The sequence below is a fragment of the Rousettus aegyptiacus genome, unplaced genomic scaffold, assembly GCF_014176215.1.
Source record: "Rousettus aegyptiacus isolate mRouAeg1 unplaced genomic scaffold, mRouAeg1.p scaffold_m13_p_10, whole genome shotgun sequence".
In the NCBI taxonomy this organism is placed as follows: domain Eukaryota; kingdom Metazoa; phylum Chordata; class Mammalia; order Chiroptera; family Pteropodidae; genus Rousettus; species Rousettus aegyptiacus.
In genome coordinates this window covers 89,173,717-89,198,655 of record NW_023416285.1, presented here as the reverse complement: position 1 = coordinate 89,198,655, position 24,939 = coordinate 89,173,717, and the positions used below count along the sequence as shown (strand labels likewise).

At 37.3% G+C, this 24,939-nt stretch overlaps 1 protein-coding gene across 1 annotated transcript; it reads right to left on the bottom strand.

Moving 5' to 3' along the window:
• Positions 1 to 1,789: 1,789 nt before the first annotated feature.
• Positions 1,790 to 21,221, bottom strand: HACD1 (3-hydroxyacyl-CoA dehydratase 1). The gene is made up of 7 exons (XM_016150630.2): positions 20,957 to 21,221; positions 12,547 to 12,664; positions 12,345 to 12,363; positions 12,180 to 12,268; positions 9,399 to 9,520; positions 6,142 to 6,320; positions 1,790 to 3,594 (listed from the first exon to the last, which is right to left on the bottom strand). The coding sequence occupies exons 1-7, from the start codon at positions 21,193 to 21,195 to the stop codon at positions 3,512 to 3,514; spliced, it is 849 nt and encodes a 282-aa protein (XP_016006116.1). The 5' UTR covers positions 21,196 to 21,221; the 3' UTR covers positions 1,790 to 3,511.
• Between the last annotated feature and the right edge of the window lie 3,718 nt (positions 21,222 to 24,939).

The window sequence follows — 24,939 nt, the reverse complement described above, 5'->3', positions numbered from 1 at the left end:
GAGCAAATCAATATTCCTGCCCAAGAGTGAATAAATTAAATCTGATGAGGAAACATCAAACAAACTCAAACTGAGGGACTTTTTACAAAATAACCATCCTATACTACTGAAAGTGTCGGTCACAAAATATGAAGAAAAACCAAGGAACTATTCCAGGCTGAGAGCGATAACAACTAAATGTGCTCCCTGAACCTGGATTGGATCTAGAGCCAGAACATACACGTGTTCAGAACATCAGGCTGATGAGATTTGAATAAAGGCTGTGGTTTAGGTAAAAGTGTTCGATCAACATTAATTTCCTGATTTTGATCATTGTACTACGGCTATGTCAGAGAATGTCCTTGTTCTTAGGAAATACACACTGAAGGAATGAATGTTTTTCAACTTCTCTCAAATGGTTCACAAAACATTGTAAGTGTGTATGGAGAGAAAGTTATGGCAAATGAAACGGAATGTTAACAGGCAGGGAATTCATGTGAAAGTTTTCTAGGTTTTTGCTACTTTCCGGGAAGTTTGAAATTATTTCAAATCGAAAGCGGTAAAACATTTTTAAAAGCTATATCAGAAACACTAAAAAAAAAATCTAAAATTTTTAGAATATATTTTAAGCTGCATATCTAGAAGTACTTATGTCTATTTAAGATGTTTTGTAAATTTAGCCCCAAAATATAAAATTTAATGCTTTCATACTAGAAATTACAAAACCATATTGTTCTTATTTTTTATTCTATTATACATATATTTCAGATCTGTGTATATATTAAAAGAAAATACTTCTACATTTACATTTGAAAAATATTTTAAATGTTGCTTTTTATAGTTAATTTTTCCTTAAATGCTACCTTAGTGATTTATCAGTTTCATACCAAAAATTGTAAGTTGAAAGTAGATTTAAACCAGAATGTTATTTAGTGGTTCTCTGATTATTTAAACATGTATAAGTTACAAAGAACCCTGCCACATCAGATTACCAAATATAAATGCACTATATTTTGTTAAAGTACAAATAATTATTATGCAATTTGACTTCCTAAGCAACTTAACCTAGTAACAGTGTCAAAGTTTAGGGTGCAGAGAGGTGTGACAGGAGGAAACAGTACTTAGCACACAGTAGGCACAAAATAAATATTTGTGGCAGGGAAAAAAAAACGATTATTACATAATTCTCTATCACTTTCAATATATTATCAGAAACCATTAGACAGTGACATAATCATCAGATGCTTAAAGATCTAAAGGTGCAAAAAATAAAGCTTCTAAGAATCTACAGAAATTACAATAGCTTTGGTGAAAATGACTTTTTTAATAATTATTTGGCATGCCATTTTTATTAGGCTATACCTACCAGGGATGTTGCTATATTAACATCACATTAAGGCCATGAAAAGGAAAAGGTGTGCATTATACATATTGTATAACATATCAAGGTAGAAAGCTATGAAAAATCTAAAACCAGAATATGAAGGAATGTTACTAAATCCCATTGAAAGTTGCTAGTGTTAGCATTTCTTGATGTATATTTTCAAAAGCTAAAGTCTACAGGATTGAATTCAAGTTCTATTTGATTCGAGGGCTGACTAGGCTATTGGAAGGCACGGTACGGTGACAGTCACAGGAAACAAGCACAAAAGACTTACAAATACTTTCTTTTTTTAAAACCAAAGTACTGTTTAAGCATTCTTTTCTACACAAAGAATAGTTTGGAATTAGTTGAAATGGAAGATACTGAACATAAACTGAACTGAAAGTTATACATACTTTGAGTATATTAATATAAGTCACTGAATAGTTTGATGCATTTTCATTTTTATTAAAGGTAATCACAATTCCTACTTCAAGATATTCCACAACTTAAGTTGGGGGTGGGGAGGGGAGTATTACCACTGCTTGAAGGAAGTACAAGTTGAATTAATACAAATTTCAGGAAAAGGATTTGAAATATTTTTCATAAGATAGGCATCTAAAGAGATAAATATGTGAACTATTTATACTATTGTTACCAAAGATAAAAACTCCCTGAAAATGTCTTCCATATAAAAATTCCAGATGAAAACAGATCAAGCCATGTAAGCAGAGAATGAACATTAGCATTTTGGGAATTAGTGACTTAATACGTATTGCTTATTACAACACTCAGCTGCAGAGGAAATATTAAAATGTAATGTAATAAAAGAAATAGCACCTTTTAAAAATCAAGTTACTGAAAACGAAAGTTTGCAAAACTGTTCTGAACTACAAACTTCCACATGAAATAATTTGAAAAGGGGATGGTAATACAAAATTTTGAAGACTAATGTAATACGTTGATGGAAATGCAAACAATACAGATCGCACAAAGCCAAAATCACACCTATGGATCTATAGTGGGTAAAAGTTACTTTTCTTATAAAGTCACGTATTTAGTATTCTCTCTAGACTGAGTCAGTAAAGCAGCATACCTTTACATAAAAAGGAACACTTTTAAAGGACGTGCTTAAGAATTAAAGCAGTATTAAAGTATATCTTTCAGAGTATTATTCTATTAAACACAGAGACAGGAGTTTGACTATGACTTTTTGATATTCAATGGCATTCAGAATAAAACAAGTCTGCTTCAGATCATAGCCCAAAACTTCTCATTACCTAAGTACTTCAAAGGGATTATCATAACATGATTTTCATTTGATGATTCCATGATAGACAGCAGCCTTTCTCGGCCAGAGTTCTGAGTATAACATCATGATAAGACCCAATGTTAATTATGATTTTCTGAGTGAAGCAAAGTATATACTTATATTCTTTCTAATCCCTTAAAGCCCTTAGGGTTGAAAAGGTTCTCCTTGAGTGGTTAATTCAAATAAAAATAAATTTGCTCAGTGTAATTTCAATGGTCTACACATATTTTCAAAGAATATTTTTCAATTGTGACATCTACTTGAATATTTTTTAATACAGCTATTTTATCTATATCAAAAACCATATCATGGTAAATTATATATTTGTGCTTCCAAAAGTTGGTATTAATAAAAAATGCTGCCTTATAACTTGAAATAAAGAAATCTTGGGTGCAAAAAACATTAACACATTATAAACAAGTTATAATTCTGTATTTACTTTCATTTATAAATATCACATCGATATCACTAGCAGGTATCATAACATGGCTAAATCATTAAACTAATTTCTAAATATTGACTAAAAAAGCTTTGAGCATATATTGCAAAAAAATATCTTGCTCAAACTAAAAAGAAAAAAATAAATGAAAGGTTTTTTGCAGGTAACACACCGATTATTTTTTTAATGATCATCCCCAACCCAGGAGTTGGTAAATACTTGCATAGTTCTTGTAGAAAAAATGGACCTGGTACAATGTGAAGACGAATGCTGGCAAATACCATGTGTCTCAAGTTATATTTGAAGAAATGATAAAATCTGTAATAATATTTCGTGAAGTCGTTTATTCTTGTTATTAAAACTTGGACTCAAGCCATCCTGGTTATTCTGGAAAAAGCACCTTGTTTGTAGGGATCATTTAATCATCCTTTTCTACAATCACCTCTCCGTGAAGCACCCTTCTTCTTTGACGTAACATGTGAAAATAGAGTTGTGGAAACACTTAATTGAAAAAAGAGAACAAAGAAAGATTAAACTATCGTTGAAATAATGTACACTTGAAACCTCTTACACATGGCAAACTTTAAGAGCAAGCACATCAGATACCACTGTTACCCCTTAATATTTACAGAGTTCAGGGTAAGAGTACAAACAGAAGCCCACATACCATCTGCCTAAATATCCTAATGCCACAAACTGTGGGGTATTTCTAGCAAACTTAAATATCTTGATATATATACCTGCATGATGACCTGGAAGGCTATGTTTGAAAGCAGAATCCTGTAACACTTTGGAATACTGTGCCAGAACATTCCAGCACATTCTATTGGCTGTTTGATACCATGAGGGGGTTTGTGAATATATGTGTGTATACCCAAGCCCATACAACCCTTATCCCAATCTATGCACCTCACAAACGGCTATCCCTAGTGACCCCTTGATTTTGGGACTATGTACATGGGTAACATGGTTCCCTCTCAGGAGAACAGACTGGGGCAGAGGCCTGTGCAGTCCCTAGATGTATGCTCAGAGCCTTCTGAGTAGCAAATTCCATAGTCCCATGTTTCTGGAGTGTGATCTAGGGGGTGCGGAGTAGGGGTGCTGTGTGAAGGGTCAGAACAGGGCCCAGAGCAGAAGCCCTTCTTGGCTAGGTATAAGGGTGGTCTGTTATATACAAGCTCATAAACGTATATGCATTAGGTGACTTAGACAGATGGTCATCTGCCCTATCAAATCTTGAAAATTATTTTGAGCCCATTTGAACCAGTGCTTTAAATTATAGTGTAAGTATTGGCGGATGGGCAAGTTAACAACAGTTCTAAAGAAAATACAGGTAAAAACATTTCTGAAAATGATGAGCAGAATAACCAAATGAATGAATTTAATTACAAAATGAGTATCTTGCTTAGACAACTTTGGATAATTACTTTTAGAACTGTGCTCAAATGGGGCAAAAATGCACAACAGATTTTACTGTTTTTTCAATTTAGTTACTACTTATAGATATAACCATCATATTATACCTAGAGGCCTAAACATATTCATGTCACATAAACTTAACTGATTATTGCAAATGCTTCTTTAACATTCTAAGTAGTTTAGTAGCAGTATGGGCTGGATTTCAAATCCTGATCTTATATACTAGCTGGATGATTTTTAAGCCATTCACTTTACCTATCTCATCATTTGTAATATCCTCGTTAATAAACGAGAACTGATAGTACTTCTTTGGAGTACTACAATAAGTACTCAAAAAGTACTTTTAATACTTTTAAATAGCAAAGGATTTAATAAGCAAAGCAAAATTAATTGTTATTACTACTTATATTAATAATCAAGTGGAAAACACGCCTCTGGCTAGCTGGTCAGCATGGGAAACTGAGAAGCTGCTACTGGCTTAGAGCAGAGTCTACAACCCCCAGGACACCTGAAAACACACAGTTAAAAGTTAATGGTTTGATGGTGGCAAACCATGATGTGTGGGCCCTGGGTTTCCATGGAGATGTTTCAGTGATGCTGAGCAAGAGGGGAACCCCATACCTGAGCCTGCAACTATGATATGACAGACACGTTCCCCGGTGTCAGTAACAACAGGGGTTATACATCAGAGTTGTAGGTTTACCACTCCTTCGCCCTCCTGAACTGGCTCTGGGGGATAATCTAATGAGAGTCAGGCTGAAATGGTACAAAAATAGAGGAATGAAAACATTACCTGACCATCAAGTCAATTTGAATTTTAGAAAAGCTTAGAAGTTAGAGACTTGAAGGGGCTGGCCAAGTTTGATGCTCAGCCGCTTTAGATGAAATATTTTTTCTTATGACAATGTAGATTTTAGATTCTATAAACTTTTCTCATTTCTCTTTTCCCCCCACTGACATCATCAGTCTTTAATTTTATTGAGAAGGGTAAAAGACAGCCTTGCTTTACCTTCGTATTACCTACTACTATGAACATCTGAGCTAAAAGCAAGCGCTATTAGTACTAAATTAAGCAAGTAAAGCCTCACCAATTCATTGCAACTACTGAAAAGTGATAAATTAGTGAAGAGGCTGAATTATTCAAAATATTTTAACAAAAGTGGCTTCATTATTTTCTAGTATATAGAGCAACACACGTAACGCCATAAAACACTCCTAGATGATTTTTCCAATATATACTTAATGAATAGATAGAAATTATCTGAAATTTTCTTGGATAAAATGTTTCTTTTCAGATGCCTAATTTTAAATGCTTTAAAATAGTTCATTAACGCATGCTTTATCTTTTCTTTAAAAGATAAATCATAATAAGCTTATTTTTAAGTAATTTGGGGAAAGCAATCGTTTGTGTATTTATTTACTGACCTTTTTTCTCTTAGCTAGGAAAATGTCTTCTGATTCATTCGCTCTTCAATTATTTCAAATTATAAATATATGTGGAATGGAACAGAGGTTTCGATGTTATCTGTAAGCCATTATTTCTTTCTCCTTGTTTATTAAGCCACAGATAACTTTTTTAGAACTTTCATAGCATATGCTAAATCAAAATACTAATAAATTCATACTTACATGGTATATATGAGGCCATCGTTATAAGAAGAAAATAATAGTAGTCAAAAGAGACATTGTATTTATTAGGAAGTCTTATAGAAAACATTCCTGTTTTCTTCACATATGGTAAGGCAGCATATATCGTGAGAAGTTCGCCAGCAACTCCAACAGGATATAAGATGATAAAAAAATTATATCTGGAGAAAGAAAAACCTCAGAGAATTATTTTTCTAGAATAAGTGTCGAATCTTATATCACGGTTCTTGGGCTACTCTATTTCAACTTAAAAATTCTCCTTCCTATACATACGTATAACAACCTCACATAAAAAGGTTACTTTTTTCTGTTTTAATCATTTGCTTAATTTATCATGTTTGTTTCTCATTGCAGTTGCCATTTTAAATGTTAAGATCATAATAAGACATCAACTTACTTTATAGTACTGAAATAAGTATAAATTTAAATGTATATGCAGTTTTTATATGAGTATTATGAGTATTATATGAGTATTTATGAGTATTATATCATAAAACATAGGTAAGTATTGTAAGATATTGTAAAAGCACTTCTTTGACACCTGAATCTTAAGTGATTGAGTTTTCCCCTGTAGCTAGTCATCGATTGTTCATATACTGTGCTTTAAAAGACCAGTTATGATCTAATTTTATACCTAAATCTTGAAATTACCAAAGCAGTGCTTTGGAGGCCCTTAGAAAACTCTATGTGACTACTAACTGAAAGAGAATTACTATTTCAGAAAACAGGCAATACTACCTAAAGCATTAGTAACTACTAGTGAATATATTATCTAAAACTGCTTTTGTGACAAAACAAGTTAAGACAAGTTTCCTGAACCCTTCCTCCACCCCACCCCTCATTAACTAGGGATAGTTTAGTTTGCTTAAACTAGAGCTGAGAAAGTTCTATTTGAAACCCAAAGCCACAATCTGTTCATTTGGACCGTGGCAAGTTCTCTGACACACAGTAGGCCAGGTATCATGTATGCTCCGGCTAGGGATCAGTCAGGGACCCAAAGAAATGACATTTTTTCCATTTAAAAAAAAAAAATTCTCTAAGTCAGTCACTACGTAACAGAAAATTAAGGTCAAAATTTTGCTGGAAAAAGAATCCATATTTTATTTAATCATTTTGTTGTTGCCACTAAGAAATATTTATAAAGAAAAGTCAAATTTGTCAGTATGACAAAAGGCTTGGAGATGAATTAAAAATCGCCTTACACCTATATGCCAAGGGTAAGAAATGGTGGACAGGGAAGAGAATTACCAGCCAAAATAGATTTACTGGTAAAGAAAGAAAAATGATTCTTTTTACTGTCCCCATTTATCCTCTCCTTTGCTTCAGTATATCATGTGCTTTCTTACCAGTCTTCTGTAGTGATATGTAAGTCTTTGAAATCAGTCTTTTCCTATCTCAATTTAAAATCACATAACTGAACCTATTATATTCCCTTTTCAAGTAAAACATTCACACTTTTGTAAATGTTTTTTTTTTTTAACTTTATGTGACTCTGATTTTTTTTTTTTGGTGGGGGGGGGAGTAGTATTGTTCTTTAGTAGGAAAAAAAAATCACTCCTAGAATAAACTAGTTTAAAGCCTTAAAGACAGAGGTTATTTTTAATGAAATGGAAACAAATCACAAAATTTATTTGACCTCATTTGAATTTTAAAAAGACTGCATGTCACCAACTCTCTAAATTCTGATGGCAGCATGCAAGATTTACCTACTCAGAAAAAGATATAATGCGTCTTTGAAGATTTCTAATTGTCATATAAAATTGTTCTGAAGGGAATGCATTTTTGAAATTAAAATGGAAATCAATATAAAAACATAACAATATTCAATTATCTACTTAGTAGACTTTTCCAGGGACACCTCTAACACATAAATAGAATCAAATTATATTCAAACTGTCACAGTAGGCCAACTATTTATAAATAAAAAGGCATTTCTAAAGTGAGTTTTATTTGAGAACAATAGTTTCAATATTGTCAACATAACTACAAATATAATTTTAGGTTATTTAATGGGGTTGGCAAATATATAGAGATGGTTGGGATCTTTAAGATTTGTGACACAAAATATAATTATTTATGATTCTGAACTGACATGATGTATTATGTTAACATGTGCATTTCAAAGTTGAAAGCTTTTATCCTACATTTTTTTTTAACATTTATGCAATTGACAAAGGATATCTAAACAGCAAATTTAAACATGCAATGGCAGAGTTGTGAATTCTTCCAGAAATTCAAGACATGCAAATTAATTCCAAAAGGCAGACAGAGAGAGCATTAAAGGCCATTATCTTCCACAAACAAATTTTACAAATAGAGCAAATGAAAAGAAGCCATTCCATGAATTAGTATTTTATAGGCACTAGAAGAAGTCCAGAAGACTGAGGTCATGCAAAATGGCACAGACACACCTTCCAGGAACAAAGCCCAGCTACCTCCCAAACTGCCAATCTTGTGAAAGGCCCAATCACAAAAAGTAAGTTTTCAGACACACAAAAAATAAAACCAACTAAACATATACAAATAAATGGTGGTGCAACCTTAAGACAAAAATACGTTTAAGCTCAAATTTTAATTTTAAAGCATTTTATTATATACAAAGTGGTAAGCCACAAATGTCTAAAAAGGAGCTAGAGAATATTAAAAAGTCTGGAAAAATACAAACGGCTGCTCCAGGGATTTAAACTTTATTAAGAATAAAACACCTTTTGCTTTAAAAATTGTTTCAGGATAGATATATTTAGAATCTTTGAAATATAAATTTTGTTTCTATTGTAAATAATACAATTTCAAATAAGCGAGACTTAAAAATGTCATCTCTGCTACTTAAAACACACAAAAAAGTTAGCATTGTATATGAGATATTAAAAATTGTGGATACCAGATTGAATATTAAAATAATTTAAATCAATGAGACAAAATGTCATATTTTTGGCACAGTTTAATTCCAAAAATATATATTTGCCTTCAAAAAAAAATGAAAGTCCAATTAAGAGGTTATTTAAGGATAGTAATACGGTTTGTTTTGTATCGATTTCACCCAAAATAAATATTACTATGACACCTCTTTGATCATTAAATTAAGCCTTTACAATCAAGTTATAACAGCGCTGATACCCAAAACAACGCAACGCTGACATCAAAGGACTAAGACACAAATGTTAATTCACTGGCATTAGCTCTGCAACAAAATACGCATGCACAGGACTGTGAGAAACTAAGCTGCATGACATCGCCACCTGGCCCATTTAATGAAGTATGGCAAGTGGTCGAGAAGACTGAATGTGTAGAAGGAATAGCGAGTGATCTCAGTCACAGTCCACGCGACCAGAAAAAGCACCACACTCTCTTCATTCTGGATCTGCAGAATGACAGAGAAATCCACAGTGTTGTTCAGTGTTAGGCTTTTTTCTCCATGAAGGTATTTTACCTCAATTATTTACTACATGTCTTTTCTTATAATAGAATGGTAGGGTTAGACAGATGCAATACAGAAAACGTAATACAGTCACCACTATGTAATTCATTACAAATGCACAACTAAAATATATCCTAAGCACAGGAATGTCATTTTTCTATTGGTTTCTCTCTCTCACCCTTCACTCCAGCTAGTAATTTAACCATCTCAGGTCAATAACACCCCCTCAAAACCAGCTTGGGAACATTCTGACCCTCTGACTTTCTGTTGGTCGTTAAATCAGACCCTTTCTCCTGAATCTGCCCATTTGTTTTTGGCCCTGCAACCACCAATTTAATCCAGGGCTTCATCATCTCTTATCCAAACTATTATAACAGCCTCCTAAAAAGTCTCTCTTCTCTTTATGATCTTCGTGGATGGAAGTTTTCTCTTAAATGTGAAACAAAGACACAAACAAGGAAAAAAAAACTGGAAGTAGCTCATTCTGTGACTTGAAAAGGTCACTGGTTCCCCACTGCTTAATGGGAGAAAAGGGTACAGTCCGACCTCCTGAGCATGATGCTCAAGGTTTTTGACAATCCGAGCTCAGAAATCTCTCTGGTTTGATCCGCAATCACTCGACACCCCCACTGCACCCTCATCACCTCTCTCTCTGGTGACACTAAACTTTGTATTATTTTCAGAACATTCTCTGAACATCTGCACCTTAATACATGCTCTTTGCTCTAACCAGAATGCTACTCCCTTATTCCTTCCCATAGAAAACCCTTTCTTGTCTCATCTTTTAAGATCCAGCTAAGACATCACACCTGCTGGAAAACTTTTCCCAAACCCCTCCTCTCACCGTGAGCAGTTATTTGCTCACCTTCCTGTTCTTACAGAACTTTGTTCATACTTATAACACCTGCCAATTGCATCAAAATTTGGCCGCCTAACTTTTGTAGATTTGTCAGTGCTCAACTTATACATTCTTTTCTCAGGGAGCTTTCTTTCCCTCCATAGGTCAGGCTAAGTCCGCAGGTACATTGCAATATGTATCGGTCTCTTATTTCAAGGTACTAACGCTAATATCATGAAATGATTATTTGTGCAACTACTTGTTTAGCATCTCTCCCAATTATAGGCCCCATAAGGTGGGAACCATATTTGTAGTATTAATAGCCAGATTCCAGCACGGTGTCAGGCACAGAATGGGTGTGGAACTGGTATTTGCTGAATGATTCGGCATCTGTATGACTACCCCTCACTCCCCAGAAGTCCGTACACGTGACAGCTGGGACTGCCTTATTCGTTTTTGTACACCTAGAAATTAGCACAGTGCCGGGTATACAGAATGCACTCAATAAATGTTGGTTGAATTAATTAAAGAGTGGTAGGGAGATGACAATGGGAAACCATTGGCGAAGAAAATTAAATAGCAATTATTAAGGTAGAGACCCTCTGGAAGATTTTTAAAAAAAAAAATAGCAGAGGGATCTTTTTCCTCTTGGTGACTAGCCACCCTTCCGATTCTCTTTAACTGCTTTTCGCCAGGTGATGTTGGCCACCCTGCTTGTCTTTCTTCTTCCACATTCTTCACTCTTTGCGGTCCAGCTGTTATATTCATTCACTATCTGGAATGGTCTCTCTTTTATTCTGTTAATGCTGGAGTCCTGCTTTTAAACTACAGGGCAATCTGAATAAAAGCTCTGGCTCTCCGTGTGCCGTGTGCTCATTGCCAGCTGCATGGCAGTCACTGGTTAGGGACCAGGCAGACCGAGCAAGCTGAGAGAAACAGAGGGTTGAAATGCAGAGTCATAAAAGGGCAAGAAGGTCAGCGATCTGTCCCCATGCAGACAGGAGACACAGGAGCTCAAAGGGAACTTAGGTATCCTCCCAAGCAGAGGAGACAAGAAAGGCATCTGAAGAATGGAAAGGAGGCCAGAGATCTGTCTTCAGGCAAACAGGAGACTCCAGAGACCATCAGGCAGGTCAGAGGGGCCCATCTGGGAAGTGTTTCTGCCTTGGGTTTAAAAGGCCTGATGTCCTAACATAGTAAACATGGGGTCTGTCTGTCTGTCTGTCTCGAAGGGTTTAAGCCATTAATTGGATTCAAGTCTGTCTCCTGTCATGCCTCAATAAATGACGTGGTTATTTTTCCCTAAGTTTCTCAACTCTTCTGGTTTTCAGTCTTTGCCATTTGTTCAGATCTCTAGGCCTACATTTAGTTTTCTGGTCTGTGGCTACAACACTCAATGCTAAATGAGGAAAAATAAGCTGTTTACACTGACTTCAATTACATAATCAAAGAAAATGTACATAACGTCAATAGAAAAGAAAATTATCTTTTTAACCATTTGACAGAACAAGAGTATTAATTTTTAAAACACCAGAGGAGAGTACATTATGAATATAGAATGCCAATATTTGGTTTTGCTTGTGTTTCAAAGTTATTCTACTAGTTAACAGAGTCTGTGGACAGTCACACTTAAATCCAAACCCAATCCTTTTCTGTCCAACAGTCTGCTTCCTGAAATATAGCAATGTTAATATTTTAGATTACTATCCATAAAAACTCTGTCCCCCTCCAGGTTCAAGTAAAGAACATGGCCATGCCACTTACTGGTTTTATACTGTGAGTAATGAGCCACACCATAAAGATTCTTGAACTCACTTGGACCCCAGCCACAAGCACAGAAGTAGGTACGATTCCTTAAATAGAAAAACAAGTCAACCACTGTCCTCAAGGCAATTTACGTCCAAAATAAAAATTAAACAAATCACTCACCAATTAAACAGTGGACTATCTGTAAGTAAATAAAAAAATCACAAGTCAGTAACATGCAACATGAAATAAATCCCTGTCAACATCAGTTTTAAACAAATCCACAGGTGTTGTGTAATCAGCAAAATAGGATTAATTTTGCTCAACAAATAAATTTTCAAATAAACATGACAACAATAGAAAAACGGCTTCATTGAAAACTTACCTCAAGCACAGCAAATGTCTGGAAAAATTTAAGTGTCTTCTGAATACTTTTATATAAACCCTTGTGTGTTCCTTTTTCCATATAGAAACGTGCCATGGCAATAGCTAGAACCAACCACCTAGAGAAAATAAAGTATTTTATAAAATTCTAGCAAAATAATTACCACTGATCTTCCTGAAAACAAATGCCACGATTTATATAGCAATAACGTGTATGTTTCATTATTTTCTCAGTTTGTTACTCTATTTAAAAAACCCACAGAGAGAAATGACAAACGTTATTTTTACATCGACTCTACAAGGAATGAATGGAACATATTCATCCCCTTGTAGGCTTCATATAAATGTCAATCAACGTCCATTGTATTTTTGGTTTCAGCAGATAAACTGACAGACTGAAAAAACCAAGTTCATTTCCAAAAATAGGGTTATTATGAAGTATTTAATAATTATATAAAGATTTCTTAAAGTAAAAAGCTGTGTTGTATAAATGTGTGCTTTATACAAATACATAGTATATAATTACATGTAATTATAAGTAAAAATCTTTATTCAGAATATTTTTATAATTTTCATTAACTATTTCTGTGCCATAGAAAGGATATACATAGAAAGTCAGACATGGGCCTTCTTTCAAAAGTTTATCTTTAAAAAAGAAAAAATACCTGTGTCTTCCCTTATCAATTTATAGTTGCACATTAAATATAGTTTCTATACTGTGAAATAATAGTACTTAAAATACAAGCCACACTTGGGGAGACCAGCTTTCTGACCCTTCCACTCAACCTCCTGGAGTCACGGAGGAGAGGTAATTTTTTTTTTCTCTAGTAAAGGCTTCACAATTACTAAAAGCATAATTAAGTTATTAAAAGTTGCACCATCTGTAACTTTTAAAAATCTTTAATAAAATACCCATGGAAATGAGTAGCTACCCAAGGCTTTTACATTTTAAATCAGTCTCCGATGTGTCTAATTAAAAGGATTTATGAATGATAAAATTATTATACAGTTTTAACTTTTTAATTAAAGAACAGTCATAAAATGGACAAATGGCTTAAAGACTCCTGCAAAGAAACTACTGATTGAATAAGATAAAAATGCAAGCCTTATAGGACAGTAAGAAAACGGCAGAATGACACTTCTACCCCTCCTCAGCACAGAATGACGTAAAAGCCATGACTTTCTTATGAGATGTGACAAATCAGGTAAATGTCTGAAACTGTCACAAAGACCTCTGAAATGGAGAAATAATAACAGCAAGTATACTTTCAGAGTGCTTTCGGTGTACTTGACACCATTCTAAATACACATTTAACATATTCCATCCTCGCAATAACCCTAGAAGGTAGCGACTGCGACTATCCTATTTTACTGCTGTGGAAACAGGCAGAAAGGCTGATTTAGCCAACCAGCTGGGACCGAACCCTGCTACCGAGCTCAGAGTCTTACTTATACTGTACTGGTCTGGCTCTAGGTTTACACTGTGCCTTGAGATGTTCACTAATCATAGTGACTCGTGTATTTAATTTAAAGTAAAATTTAAAAGTTACATGGCGACTTATGCTCAAATATTTTCACCGATAGGAGTGTGCCAGCGAAACGTGTGGACGCCACTGTTTTCTATGAGACAATCGCCATGCAGAGACATCAAGTGACTTACTGATGTAGAGTCTCCAATTAAGTTAATGGTCGAGTGTGAAACACAACTCTTGAGGTCTCCAAACCCCAGTGTCGCATCCTTTCCACTACACCACAGCTTTACTGAGCTCAGCTGATCGTGTTGCCCCACGTGACAGCCCACACCGAATTCTGTGCTGGGCTAACCCAAGGCCAGTAATCTGGACAGCATTTTAGGTGTCTTCCAGGTTTAAGATGTTATGACTGGACCGTCCTCAACTCCCAGTCCCTAGAACTACTTCGAACAAGGAAACGAAAAGTTTAATAAGATGTGTTCATTCACATTTTCCATATGATTGTCTTTTAACTTTTAAGGCAAATCTAAAATCAGATTTTTCAAAAGATCGATTTGAGTGGTAATTATTATGGATTACTAAGGTAACTATTACGATAATAATAAGGATTCATTTTAATAGCGATTATATAAAAATAACATTATATAAAAATCCATTCATTTTAACATTATGACAAATTTTACTATTGTTCCATAGGTGGCAGTATTGTACCAACTCGTACAGTAATATAGTGTCAATCATCAACCTGTTCGAAATAAAAGCAATTAACTCTCTGGGGTTAGAAAGGATCATCAAACCACCTATGCTACGCTCTCATCAATAAATACGGCCAGGAGCTACTGTGAACTGCTCAGGGCTCACTTCCTAAACCCATCACAAGGGGTGACAATCAGAGTCTCTCGTAAGGGTTCTACGTTTGCCTAACTTTGGACTTCCTACATCCATCGGTTTAGTAATTGTAATAAAACCAAAAGCAATTCCAAAAAAAAAAAGACTAGAACTTTTGCAATTAGGAATTCTTTTCTGGAAAAGTTCTGTTTTGTTTTAAATACGCAGAGCTATTGATGACCAATATGAACCCAAATAGATACCACTTAGTCCTTGATCAAATTCTCTTATTTGGAACATACAAACGTGTGTTCCACATGTAGAAGGTTTCCTGTTTGCTTGCTTATGAATTCACTTGCTTACTCATTCACCTTCAGGTTCAGTATCTATTGCTAAGCCAGGTAGTGTGCTAGAAGCTGGGGAATTAGAGATAAATAGGACATAGCTCTGGCCTCAAGGAACTAAATTAGTGAGAGGAGACAAGAGGGCAGTGCTGGAGCAGGAGACATACGCCATCACTTAATAAACACAGGGCCTTCCTCTCATGTTGCTATAGCTACAATGATCCCAAAAAACCTTGCAGAAAAAGCAGCTTTCTTCTCGCTGCCTTCTTGTGCTTCTTTTTCTCCTGACATTTCCCGGAAACCACCTGCATCCTCGAAGAGCTTGGTTACCTACAACTTCGTCTCCTTTTGCTTTTCCTTTTTTTTTTTTTTTTTTAATTTCACCATTGCTTTCTAAATTCGTGTTACAAACAACCCAAACATATACAAAGCTGCAGAGAATGTTATAACGTGCCCGTTACTCACCTTCGACCATTATCATCTTATGGACAATCTTGTTTCATCCAAACGTCTATTCACGTTTCTCCCCAGCATCCCTTCCCCTCATTGTTCTGAATTAAAACATATATTCTATGATATGATTCATAAGTGCATGATTATGTATCTGTACAGGATTATTTTTAATAAACATAACCATAATACTACCATCCCATTTTTAAAAATTAACAATAACTTCTTAAATCACGAAACAGAATACGAATTTCCTCAACTGTCTCATAATGTTTTTTACATCATAACTGAAATAAACATCACGCCTTGTAATGGTTGCTATGTCTTTTATGACTCTTAATCCACAGGTTTCCCCTCACTCTCTCCCTCCATCCATTCACTTCTCCTCCTCTGTCTTCTCTTGCAATTTGTCTCTTGAGACAGAGTGGTTTGTCCTGTAGCTACCCTCAATCTGGGTTTTGCTAATCGGATATCCACGTGTCATTTATTATGTTCTTCTATCCCCTGTAATTCCTGTAAATTGATAGTTCTAGAGGCCTGATCAGATAGGTTCACATTCTAGGCCATTTCACAGGCTGTGGTGTATACTTCTCTACGGAGCACATAATTTCTGACTGTCCCTCTTATTTGTGACGTTAGCATTCAATGATGATTATTGCCCAGATCCATTATTTCAGCAGTTACTGAAAAATGGTATTCTAATTTTATCATTTTTTTCATACTGTACTTCCTTTAAAGAAACCATTTGGAGGCTTGTACCAAAAATGGTCTTTGCTATACATACCATTCATACTTTCATATGCTGTTCATTGACACCTCTAAATTTCCTTTCCCAGACTAAAGTGAGACTTTTCTTTAGCAGCCAATGCATGTTTCAACTTACTGCACATAGACACTCTTGCCAATAGAGTTAAGCTGAAAGGTTCATAAGAGAAAAAGTCAACAGATAATTGGAATTTATTAAGACCATCTTCTCTTCGAGAGACATTGTGAAAAGAATGAAAAGCCAAGCCACAACTTGGAGAAGATACTGACCAGACACATACCTGAGAAAGGACTTGTATCCAGACTACATAAAGAACTCTCAAAACTTAATTACAGAAAATTAGACAACTCCACAAAAAATGGTGAAAGATTTGAACAGACACTATACTAAAGAAGATGCATAGTTGCCAAGTAACCATAAAAGATGCTCAATGTCATTAGTCACCAGGGAAATAGAAATTAAAATCACAATGAAATAACACAACACACCTATTAGAATGTCTAAAATTACAACTGACTGTACAAAGCTGGTGAGGATGTGCAGCAACTGGGACTCTCATTCATTGTCCGTGGAAGCGGAAAACAGTACAGCCACATTGGAAAACAGTTTGGCAGTTTCTTAAGAAGTCAAGAATGTGACTACCCTATGAGCCGGCCACTCCACTCGTTGGTATTGACCCAAGGAAAATGAAAGCATGTGTGCATTCAAAGAGCTGTACTTGAGAGTTCATAGCTTTCATGGTCATAGACAAAAACTGGAAAGAATCCAAATGTCCATCAACAGATGAATGGATAAACAAATTGTGGTAGATACATACATGGCGCTGTTCTCCTCCAGAATAAAATACATGTTTATAAGTTAATGTTTTTGGAAACATATGCCTGAACCTCAGGTTTGGGTTTGGTGTTCTAATAACTCACACTATGTATCCACTATGAAAATATTTTAAATAACTGTTTTTTTCTGTGGGAAGTACATTTTTAAATTAACCAGAAGAATGGAGAGTATCAATTCCAAACAGCCACTGTGTGTCAAGCACCCTGCAGGACACTTCATAGCCACGATCTCTTTATTCCTTGTAATAGTCTAGTGAAGTCATGTTGTTCCAATTTTACAGTTGAGAAAACTCAGGGTCGCAAAGGTTAAGTAACTTATCTGAGGTTACCAAGCTTAAAAGGAGTGAAGCATAACCTTTAATCAACACCTTCCTGTACTGTTTACAGATTAAATCCAAACAGGTTAGCAAGGCATTGCAAGCCCTTGCAGTGACCCTCTCTCTTCATTTCCCTCCCTACACTTAGCCCATTTATTGTTGCCTCAACAACATGTCTAGACCTGTGTACCCTAACTCATGCTGTTTCCTCAACGATGCCTTTTAGATTCTACTCATCCTTCAAAACTCAATCAAAATGCTATGGTCTCCCCAACAAAGCTTTCCCTGATTCTCCCTACCTGTCTGACCTGGCACCTCTGTAGAGACTTATTTCACCTGTCTCTCACAGCAATATACAAATATCCCAAGTTATACTTCTTCAAGGACAGGATCTAAAATATTTATATTACGTCTCTCACTTGACCTGGGACAATGCACTTAACATTGCCTCAAAAGTATTTGTTAAAAAGAAAAAAAAAAAATGCTCACTTCCTCAGTCAAGCACCTATTATGAACAAGTACCCTAAAAATCCTTCCATCCTTTAAATGTGTAATTCTGCTTCTGAGAATTCAACCAAAGCAACTAATTTAACAGAAACTAATAAAAGCAAAACATCATTAGGGGCATGATTTGATCTATTATTGTACATTAATTCTATACACTTACGTAACCATGAAGGAGTGTACTTATAAAAATAATATAGACATTTTTTGATGGACCAGTAAATGAAAACAGAACCTACTATAGAGCATATACTATAGCTAAATTGCTCTATTACATGTATTCATTCACAATAATCGTTTATGGAGTGCCTCACAGAGCTTATACTCTAATGGGGGGATGACAGACAAGAAGCAACAAGACAAATTATTAAAATACACTGTTCAGTTATATGACAATCAGTGAGATGAAGGAAAGCCAGCAAGGAAAATAACCAGTCTCGTGAGATTGCTATGTGAATGAGGATAGCCAAAGTAGGCCTTCCTGAGAACAGATGCTTGAATAAAAACATGACGGTTAGATCCTCTTACAAAAGATAATAAAGAAAAATGAAAGGTTATGCTAAGCTTATAGAATCAGGTGAGTCCTTTTTTACATTTGTGTAAAGAAATTTTTCTTAACTATTACATCATTGTTTTTGAAACTATTACCAAAAAAAAAAAACCACTTCAAAGTTCTGCTAAGGGAATGACAAAGCAAGCAAGTTCAACAAACAAGACCCTCAGCTCACCCTCTGCTTTCCACCCTATTAAATGTAGACCTTTGTGTCCCACTTTCAACATCACAGCTTCTCCAACCTTATTTGCCACTATTCTCCAACCCTCCAATTAAGTCGAGAATACACCAAGCTTTCTTACAATGCATACTTATTTCCAGAATTTATCTCACTTGAAATACCTACCTTCTACATATACAAATCCCATTCCTTTTACAATTCCTTTTTCAAATCTCAACACATCTAGAAAACCTTCCAAGAATAAGTTATGTGCATTATTCCATTTCGGTTACTCTTGCCTTTAAAGAGGGGTGAAAATAACAAGGAACCTTCTCGCAAGTTTCAGACAAGCAGTAAATTGCTGGGGCAGGAAAGAAGGATAAGAATGAAGCCCGAGAACACGAAAGAAGAGCGTCTAATTCTGCTCCGGGTTGGGTAAGAGACCCAGAAAACTTCTAAGAGGGTGGTCTGGGTAGAAGTCACAGGGGGAATATGGAGGATATCACAAGAAGAGTGAACAGCCTGAGCAAAGAGGGAGAGAGGCGAGAAAATGAAAACACGTGGTGCTTGGAGGGCATCATGAATCAGAGGAGATTTCAAAGGCAGTTAAACTGGAAAAGGGGCCTATTGCAAAGGGCCTTGAATGGCAGACAAATCCCTTCAGTTACAGCCGGGATAATGGGAATCACTGAATGGGGAGTCACTAAACTGGAGCTAGGCATCGATTTTCATTTTTTTAAAAGGCAACTTGGCCTACAAACGGGAGAGTGGACTGGAAAGAGGAGGGACAACAGACCAGTTAATAAATGGCAGGTGCTCCAAAAACGTTTAGTAACTGGCTGAGACTATCAGAGAGAGAATTCTTTTAGCCTTCATTCTAGGGGTATATAGTGAGCACTTCATTGTTCTCCAGTTGCTTTGAATATGTTCCTTTGCTCTTTCAAGATCATAAAGTTTAGTAAAGCGGAAAGGCAGAGAAGAAGCAGGGCTCTGGAGTCACACGGTCTGGGCTGAAGTCCAAATCCAACACTTGCTGGTTCTGTGATCTTGCCTAACCTCTTTGTTCCTCGGATTCCTAATCTATCAAATATATCGTGTACCCCTCACAGGACTGCAGAGGACTAAAAATGAGACGGGATATCTAAAGTAACCAACACGGTGCCTGGCACATAGTAAATCCTCAATAAATATTATATTTCTTGTGAACGTATTTGGTATTTAGGACCAAACGCAAAGCACATAACAGGTACTCAGTTCTGTGTCAAATCATTTATTAAATCTTTGTCAATCACGTTTTCCTATAAACTTCCTATAACAGTTTCTCAAACTTTTCCCGACGTTTATACAGGTTAGTGAGGGTCATTCGATAACGGAAAAGAACTTCTTTTTTAAAGGCAATGCAGTTTAGCAACGGAAGAGCATGTTCTTCACAGGTTTTGAAACGCGGTCAACACAGAAGTCACTTTGACAGCTCTTTGAAGAGCGATAGTCATTGTGTAACCTTAACACGTAAGTCAAACTCAAAGCCAAAAATAAAAGTACAGGGTATCAGTAATGGAGCATGGGGCCATAAAGATGCTGGACACGAGTGCCACGCTCCAATAAGGCAGGGTTTTTAAAAAATGGTCCCGAGAAGAAACTCTAGGGAGTACTATAGCTTAAGAAAAAATAAAGAAAAAAGAAAAAGAAAAAAAAAACAAGCATAGTGACATTAACAACTAAGAAAACTTTGACCTGGGACACGAGGAAACGCACGCGAGCGGCCGGCGGCCGGGGAAGCGGGGGCGGCTGCACCCGGCGTTTCTGCACCAGCGGCCGCAGCAGCGGCGCCCGGGGCTGCCGGGCCGGAGCCGCCTCCCCCGCGGGTCGGCCCCGCATTCCTGCCCGGGTCTATACTTAACCTCCGGCCCGCGCCCCGCCGTGCACCGTATTAGGCAATGCCAGGCGAGCAGCGCCCGTCCCCCCGCCCCGCTCCATTCAACCCGCGCCCCTCCCCCACGGCCACCCCCCGCGCGCCCCCAGCGGCCCGACCCCCCGGACGCCCCGCTCGGCACGCGGCCCTGTGCGCCCCCCGAGCCGGGCGCGCCCCGCCGCCCAGCCGCTGCCCCGGGCTGGGAAGATCGGGGGACGGCAGCGCGGGGAGGGCCCGAGGGAGCGCGGCGCCCTTCGGGGCGCACGTACCCCGCGGTCATGGCGATGTTGTAGAAGGTGAGCCAGGCGGTGGCCACCCAGCCGAGGCGCCTCCTCTTGCCAGTGGCCTCCCTCTCCTCGCCGGCCTCGGACGCGCCGCCGTTGGTGCCGTCCTCCTCGCTGGACGCCATGGTGGCCGCGCAGCCGGGGGAGGTGGCCGAGATGGGAAGGGGAGTGGGAGGGGGCCCGGCCGAGCGCGCCGCCGCCGCCGCCTCCGTCAGGCGCCCCATGTGCCGCGCGTAGGGGGCTCGGCGCCGCCAGCCCCGCCGCCGCCCCGCGCGCCCCGCCCCCGGCCCTCGGGAGCGCGCGCCCCGCGGGGACCCGGCCAACCCGCCCCGGGCGCCGGAGCTCGGGGTCGCGCGAGTCCCTGGGTACGATTCCGAGACTCCCACCGAAAACGTGTCCGCCTCGCGGGCTGAGGGAACCTCCTTTCAAAAAGATGCCCCAGACGTCATGTGCTCTGGCGACGTGCGCCTTGCTAAAGTACACTGGGTCGGGAGAGAGGGAACACACCTGGACTTAGTGTGACCCTGCCCCGCCCAGCCTTTCATTGGGTAGTTTCTGGATGCGGAGACAGGTAGCGGGATCTTCTCACCAAAGACTCATTCTTGGGAGCTTCTTCACCTCGGTTCACTTTTACTGGCCGGTGGGGCATGTATGGCGGGAATACAACAGGATTGGCCCACTTGTGTGGAGTCCATGGAGCCAGGTTTGCGAAGGGCACTGATTTCAATGCCGCATAGAGTGGTAGGTGTTAGAGGGAAGCTGGAGGAAAGAGGAAATGACAAGATACCTGAGGAGAAAAGTTTGAACACATGCAGGCAATCCACAGATGTAGGGCTAACAAGAACTCTTTAGGCCAGGAAAGATAGGATCCATCCCACTGTTCTTCGCTCTGTATCTCTTCCCTTTTTGGAATCTTCCTCCAGATACTCACCTTTCTCCTAATAGCTCTTCTTTCTCCTTCAAGCACAGTTAACAAGGCAGGCTCTGGAGTCAGATTACTGAAATTCAAACCCCAAATTCCTCGGTTCGCCTGTTTTATTAGCTCTGTGAGCTTGGGCAACCAAACTTCTCTATGCCTCAGTTTCCTGAATGGGGGGAAAAAAATTAAACCTAATGCATGCGGTTGTTGTGAGATTTAAGTGAAATCATCCATGTAAACCACTTACAGGCCTGAAAGTGGTTTCAATCACCCCAAATCAAAGCGTTAGCACTTTGCCAGCGTCTCTGGAACTCAGCTGATTCAGCAAAAGGAATTCTACACTTGCCAACAGAAACGATGGCCTTGTTAGGCCTTCCTCCTGGAATTTGAGCCTTGCCCCAGTCAGGGGACAACCACCTGACAACCACATAGACTGAGTCAGGGAGTTCCCCAGGGTATGGAGTCATCCTCATGCAGAGCAGGGGATGGAAAGGGCATCAAAGGAGAAAAGAGAAGACCCGGTTCAGGCAGATCAAACCAGCCTCTGGACCCCACACAGGCAGCACTACCAGCCTGCTCCAGAGAATTGAGATAATTTTGAGGAAGACATTCCAATGGGGGAGGGAGAAGGGAGTTGGGGGTTTGAGGCGTGCCTGGGGAAAAAATAATAGCTCAAAATTGTTCAAATTTAATGAAAACCACGAACTACTATTTTTAAAAGGCATTTAAATTGGAAAGGAAGAATTACAACTATTTGCAAATGACAACCTTGTATGATTAGAAAATCCAAAAGAATCCACAAGAAAAGCTACAGGAGTTGGTTGCAGGTAGGATACAAGGTCAATGTCACAAAAATCAATCTTTTTCTACATACTGAAAAGCATAACAGGAAATTGAAATTGAAAACAAAACCTTATAATGTTCATCAGCTTCTTAAAACATGAAATGTATAGGGGGTAAATTTAACAAAACATGTGCAAGACCTATGCACTGAAAACTATGTCTGCGGAGAAAAATGAAAGACAGCTAAGCCATGTTCATGCATTGGAAGATTTGGTACTGTTAAAATTGTCAGTTCTTCCAGAATCCCAGCACTATATATATATATATATATATATATATATATATATATATATATTTTTTTTTTTTTTTAATTTGAGAAGGTAATTCTAAAATGTATGCAGAAATGCATAGGAAGAACAAAGTTGGAGCACAGATTTACCTGTTTTCAAGCCTTGGTATAAAGCTACAGTTTGCAGGATGGTGTGGTAGGCATAAAGATACTCATATAGATCAAGGAAGTAGAATAGAGTTCAGACCCCAACTGATTTTCAACAAAGATGCCAAGGCATGTCTTCTCAACAGATGGTACTGAAACAGCTGGATGTCCACAGGGCAAGAAAATAAACCTTGATCCTTACCTTATACCATAGCCAAGTATTAATTCAATATGGGTCATAAACCTTAACATAAAAGCTAAAACTGTAATACTTCTAGAAGAAAACATTAGAATCTTTGTGACCTTGGGAAAGGCAGATTTCTTAGATCCAATGACCTAAGAAAAGTGTTAATTATAAAAGAAAAGACAAAACTTGTTATTCCAAAACACAATTTAAAAAGTGAAAATATTCACTCCAAGAATCTAACCAGTAACTTATATCCAGAATACCATACATAAAGGATCCTTACAACTCAGTAATATAACAACGTAATTTTTAAAAATGAGTACAAGGTATGCATAGACACCATACAAAGAAGATATAGAAATAACAATAGCACATGCAAAGATGCTCAGTCTTATTAGTCATTAGGGAAATGCAAATTAAACCCACAGTGAGCTATCACTACATCTAATATCTTGAAATGTTGGCCAGAATATAAAGTAGTTAGCATTCTCATACATGGTTAAAGAGAATATCACTTTGGAAAACAATTTGGAAATTTCTTAAAATGGTCAACATACACTTACCATATAACCTAGCAATTTCATTTCTAGGTATTTACTCAAGAGGAGAAAGACAGATCCACACAAAGACTTGAACACAAATGTTCATGGCAATTTTATTGATAGTAAACTCCAAACTGGAAATACTCCACATCTTCATCAATATGTGAATGCATAAACAAATTGTGGTATATTCATACGATGGAACATTACTCAGCAATGAAAAGGAATAAACTACTGTACATACAACATGAATGAATCTCCTAAACTTTATGCTGAGTAAAAGGAGATAAATATAAAAGATTACATATTGTATAATTACATTTACGTGAAACTCTAGAAAAGGAAAATCTATAGCAAAAAAAAAAAAAACAGAAAAATTGTTGCTTGGGGCTAAGAATGTGTGTGTGGAGGGAATAGTCTGAGAACAGATACAGGAATCCTATTGGAGGAATGTAAATATTCTATTCATCGTTGTATTACACAGGTATGTATGCATTTGTCAAAACGCGTACTAAACACAAAATGAATGCATTTCTTTGTTTATAAATTATTACTTAGAGTTGATTGTAAAGTGTCAGGAATGATAAATATTTTAAAGTGTAAAATTCACAATATTATTGATACGTTTAGCATAAAACCCAACTATTGTGGCCAAATGGGTTTGTATGTTACAGTTAATAGTTTCTCTTCCAATTATTTCTTTAATACATTGAATATGACATGAAATGTAACTCATTTTCACAATGGCTATGTTTTTTTTACAAAGTTGAATATAAGATTTTGAAAAAGACTTTTAAATCTAAGAATAAATAGCATGCTAACAGACTTGTAAAACCGCCACTTTAAAAAGTAAATAATTTGCTATGTACTATGTACAAATAGGTGATACCAAAATGGATGAAAAAGGGGGCTTATCTTCATGAAGCTAAAGGTACTTCATAGCAAATAAGAAAATCATACAAATACATGTATTCTAAAATATTTTAGTATCATACTATTTCTCAGATGCCAAGCACTTCAGCCGATTTAATCTACACAACAATCTTCACAGGTTTGTACTAGTACTCACATTTTACAAATGGGGTAATTGATGTCTGGAGA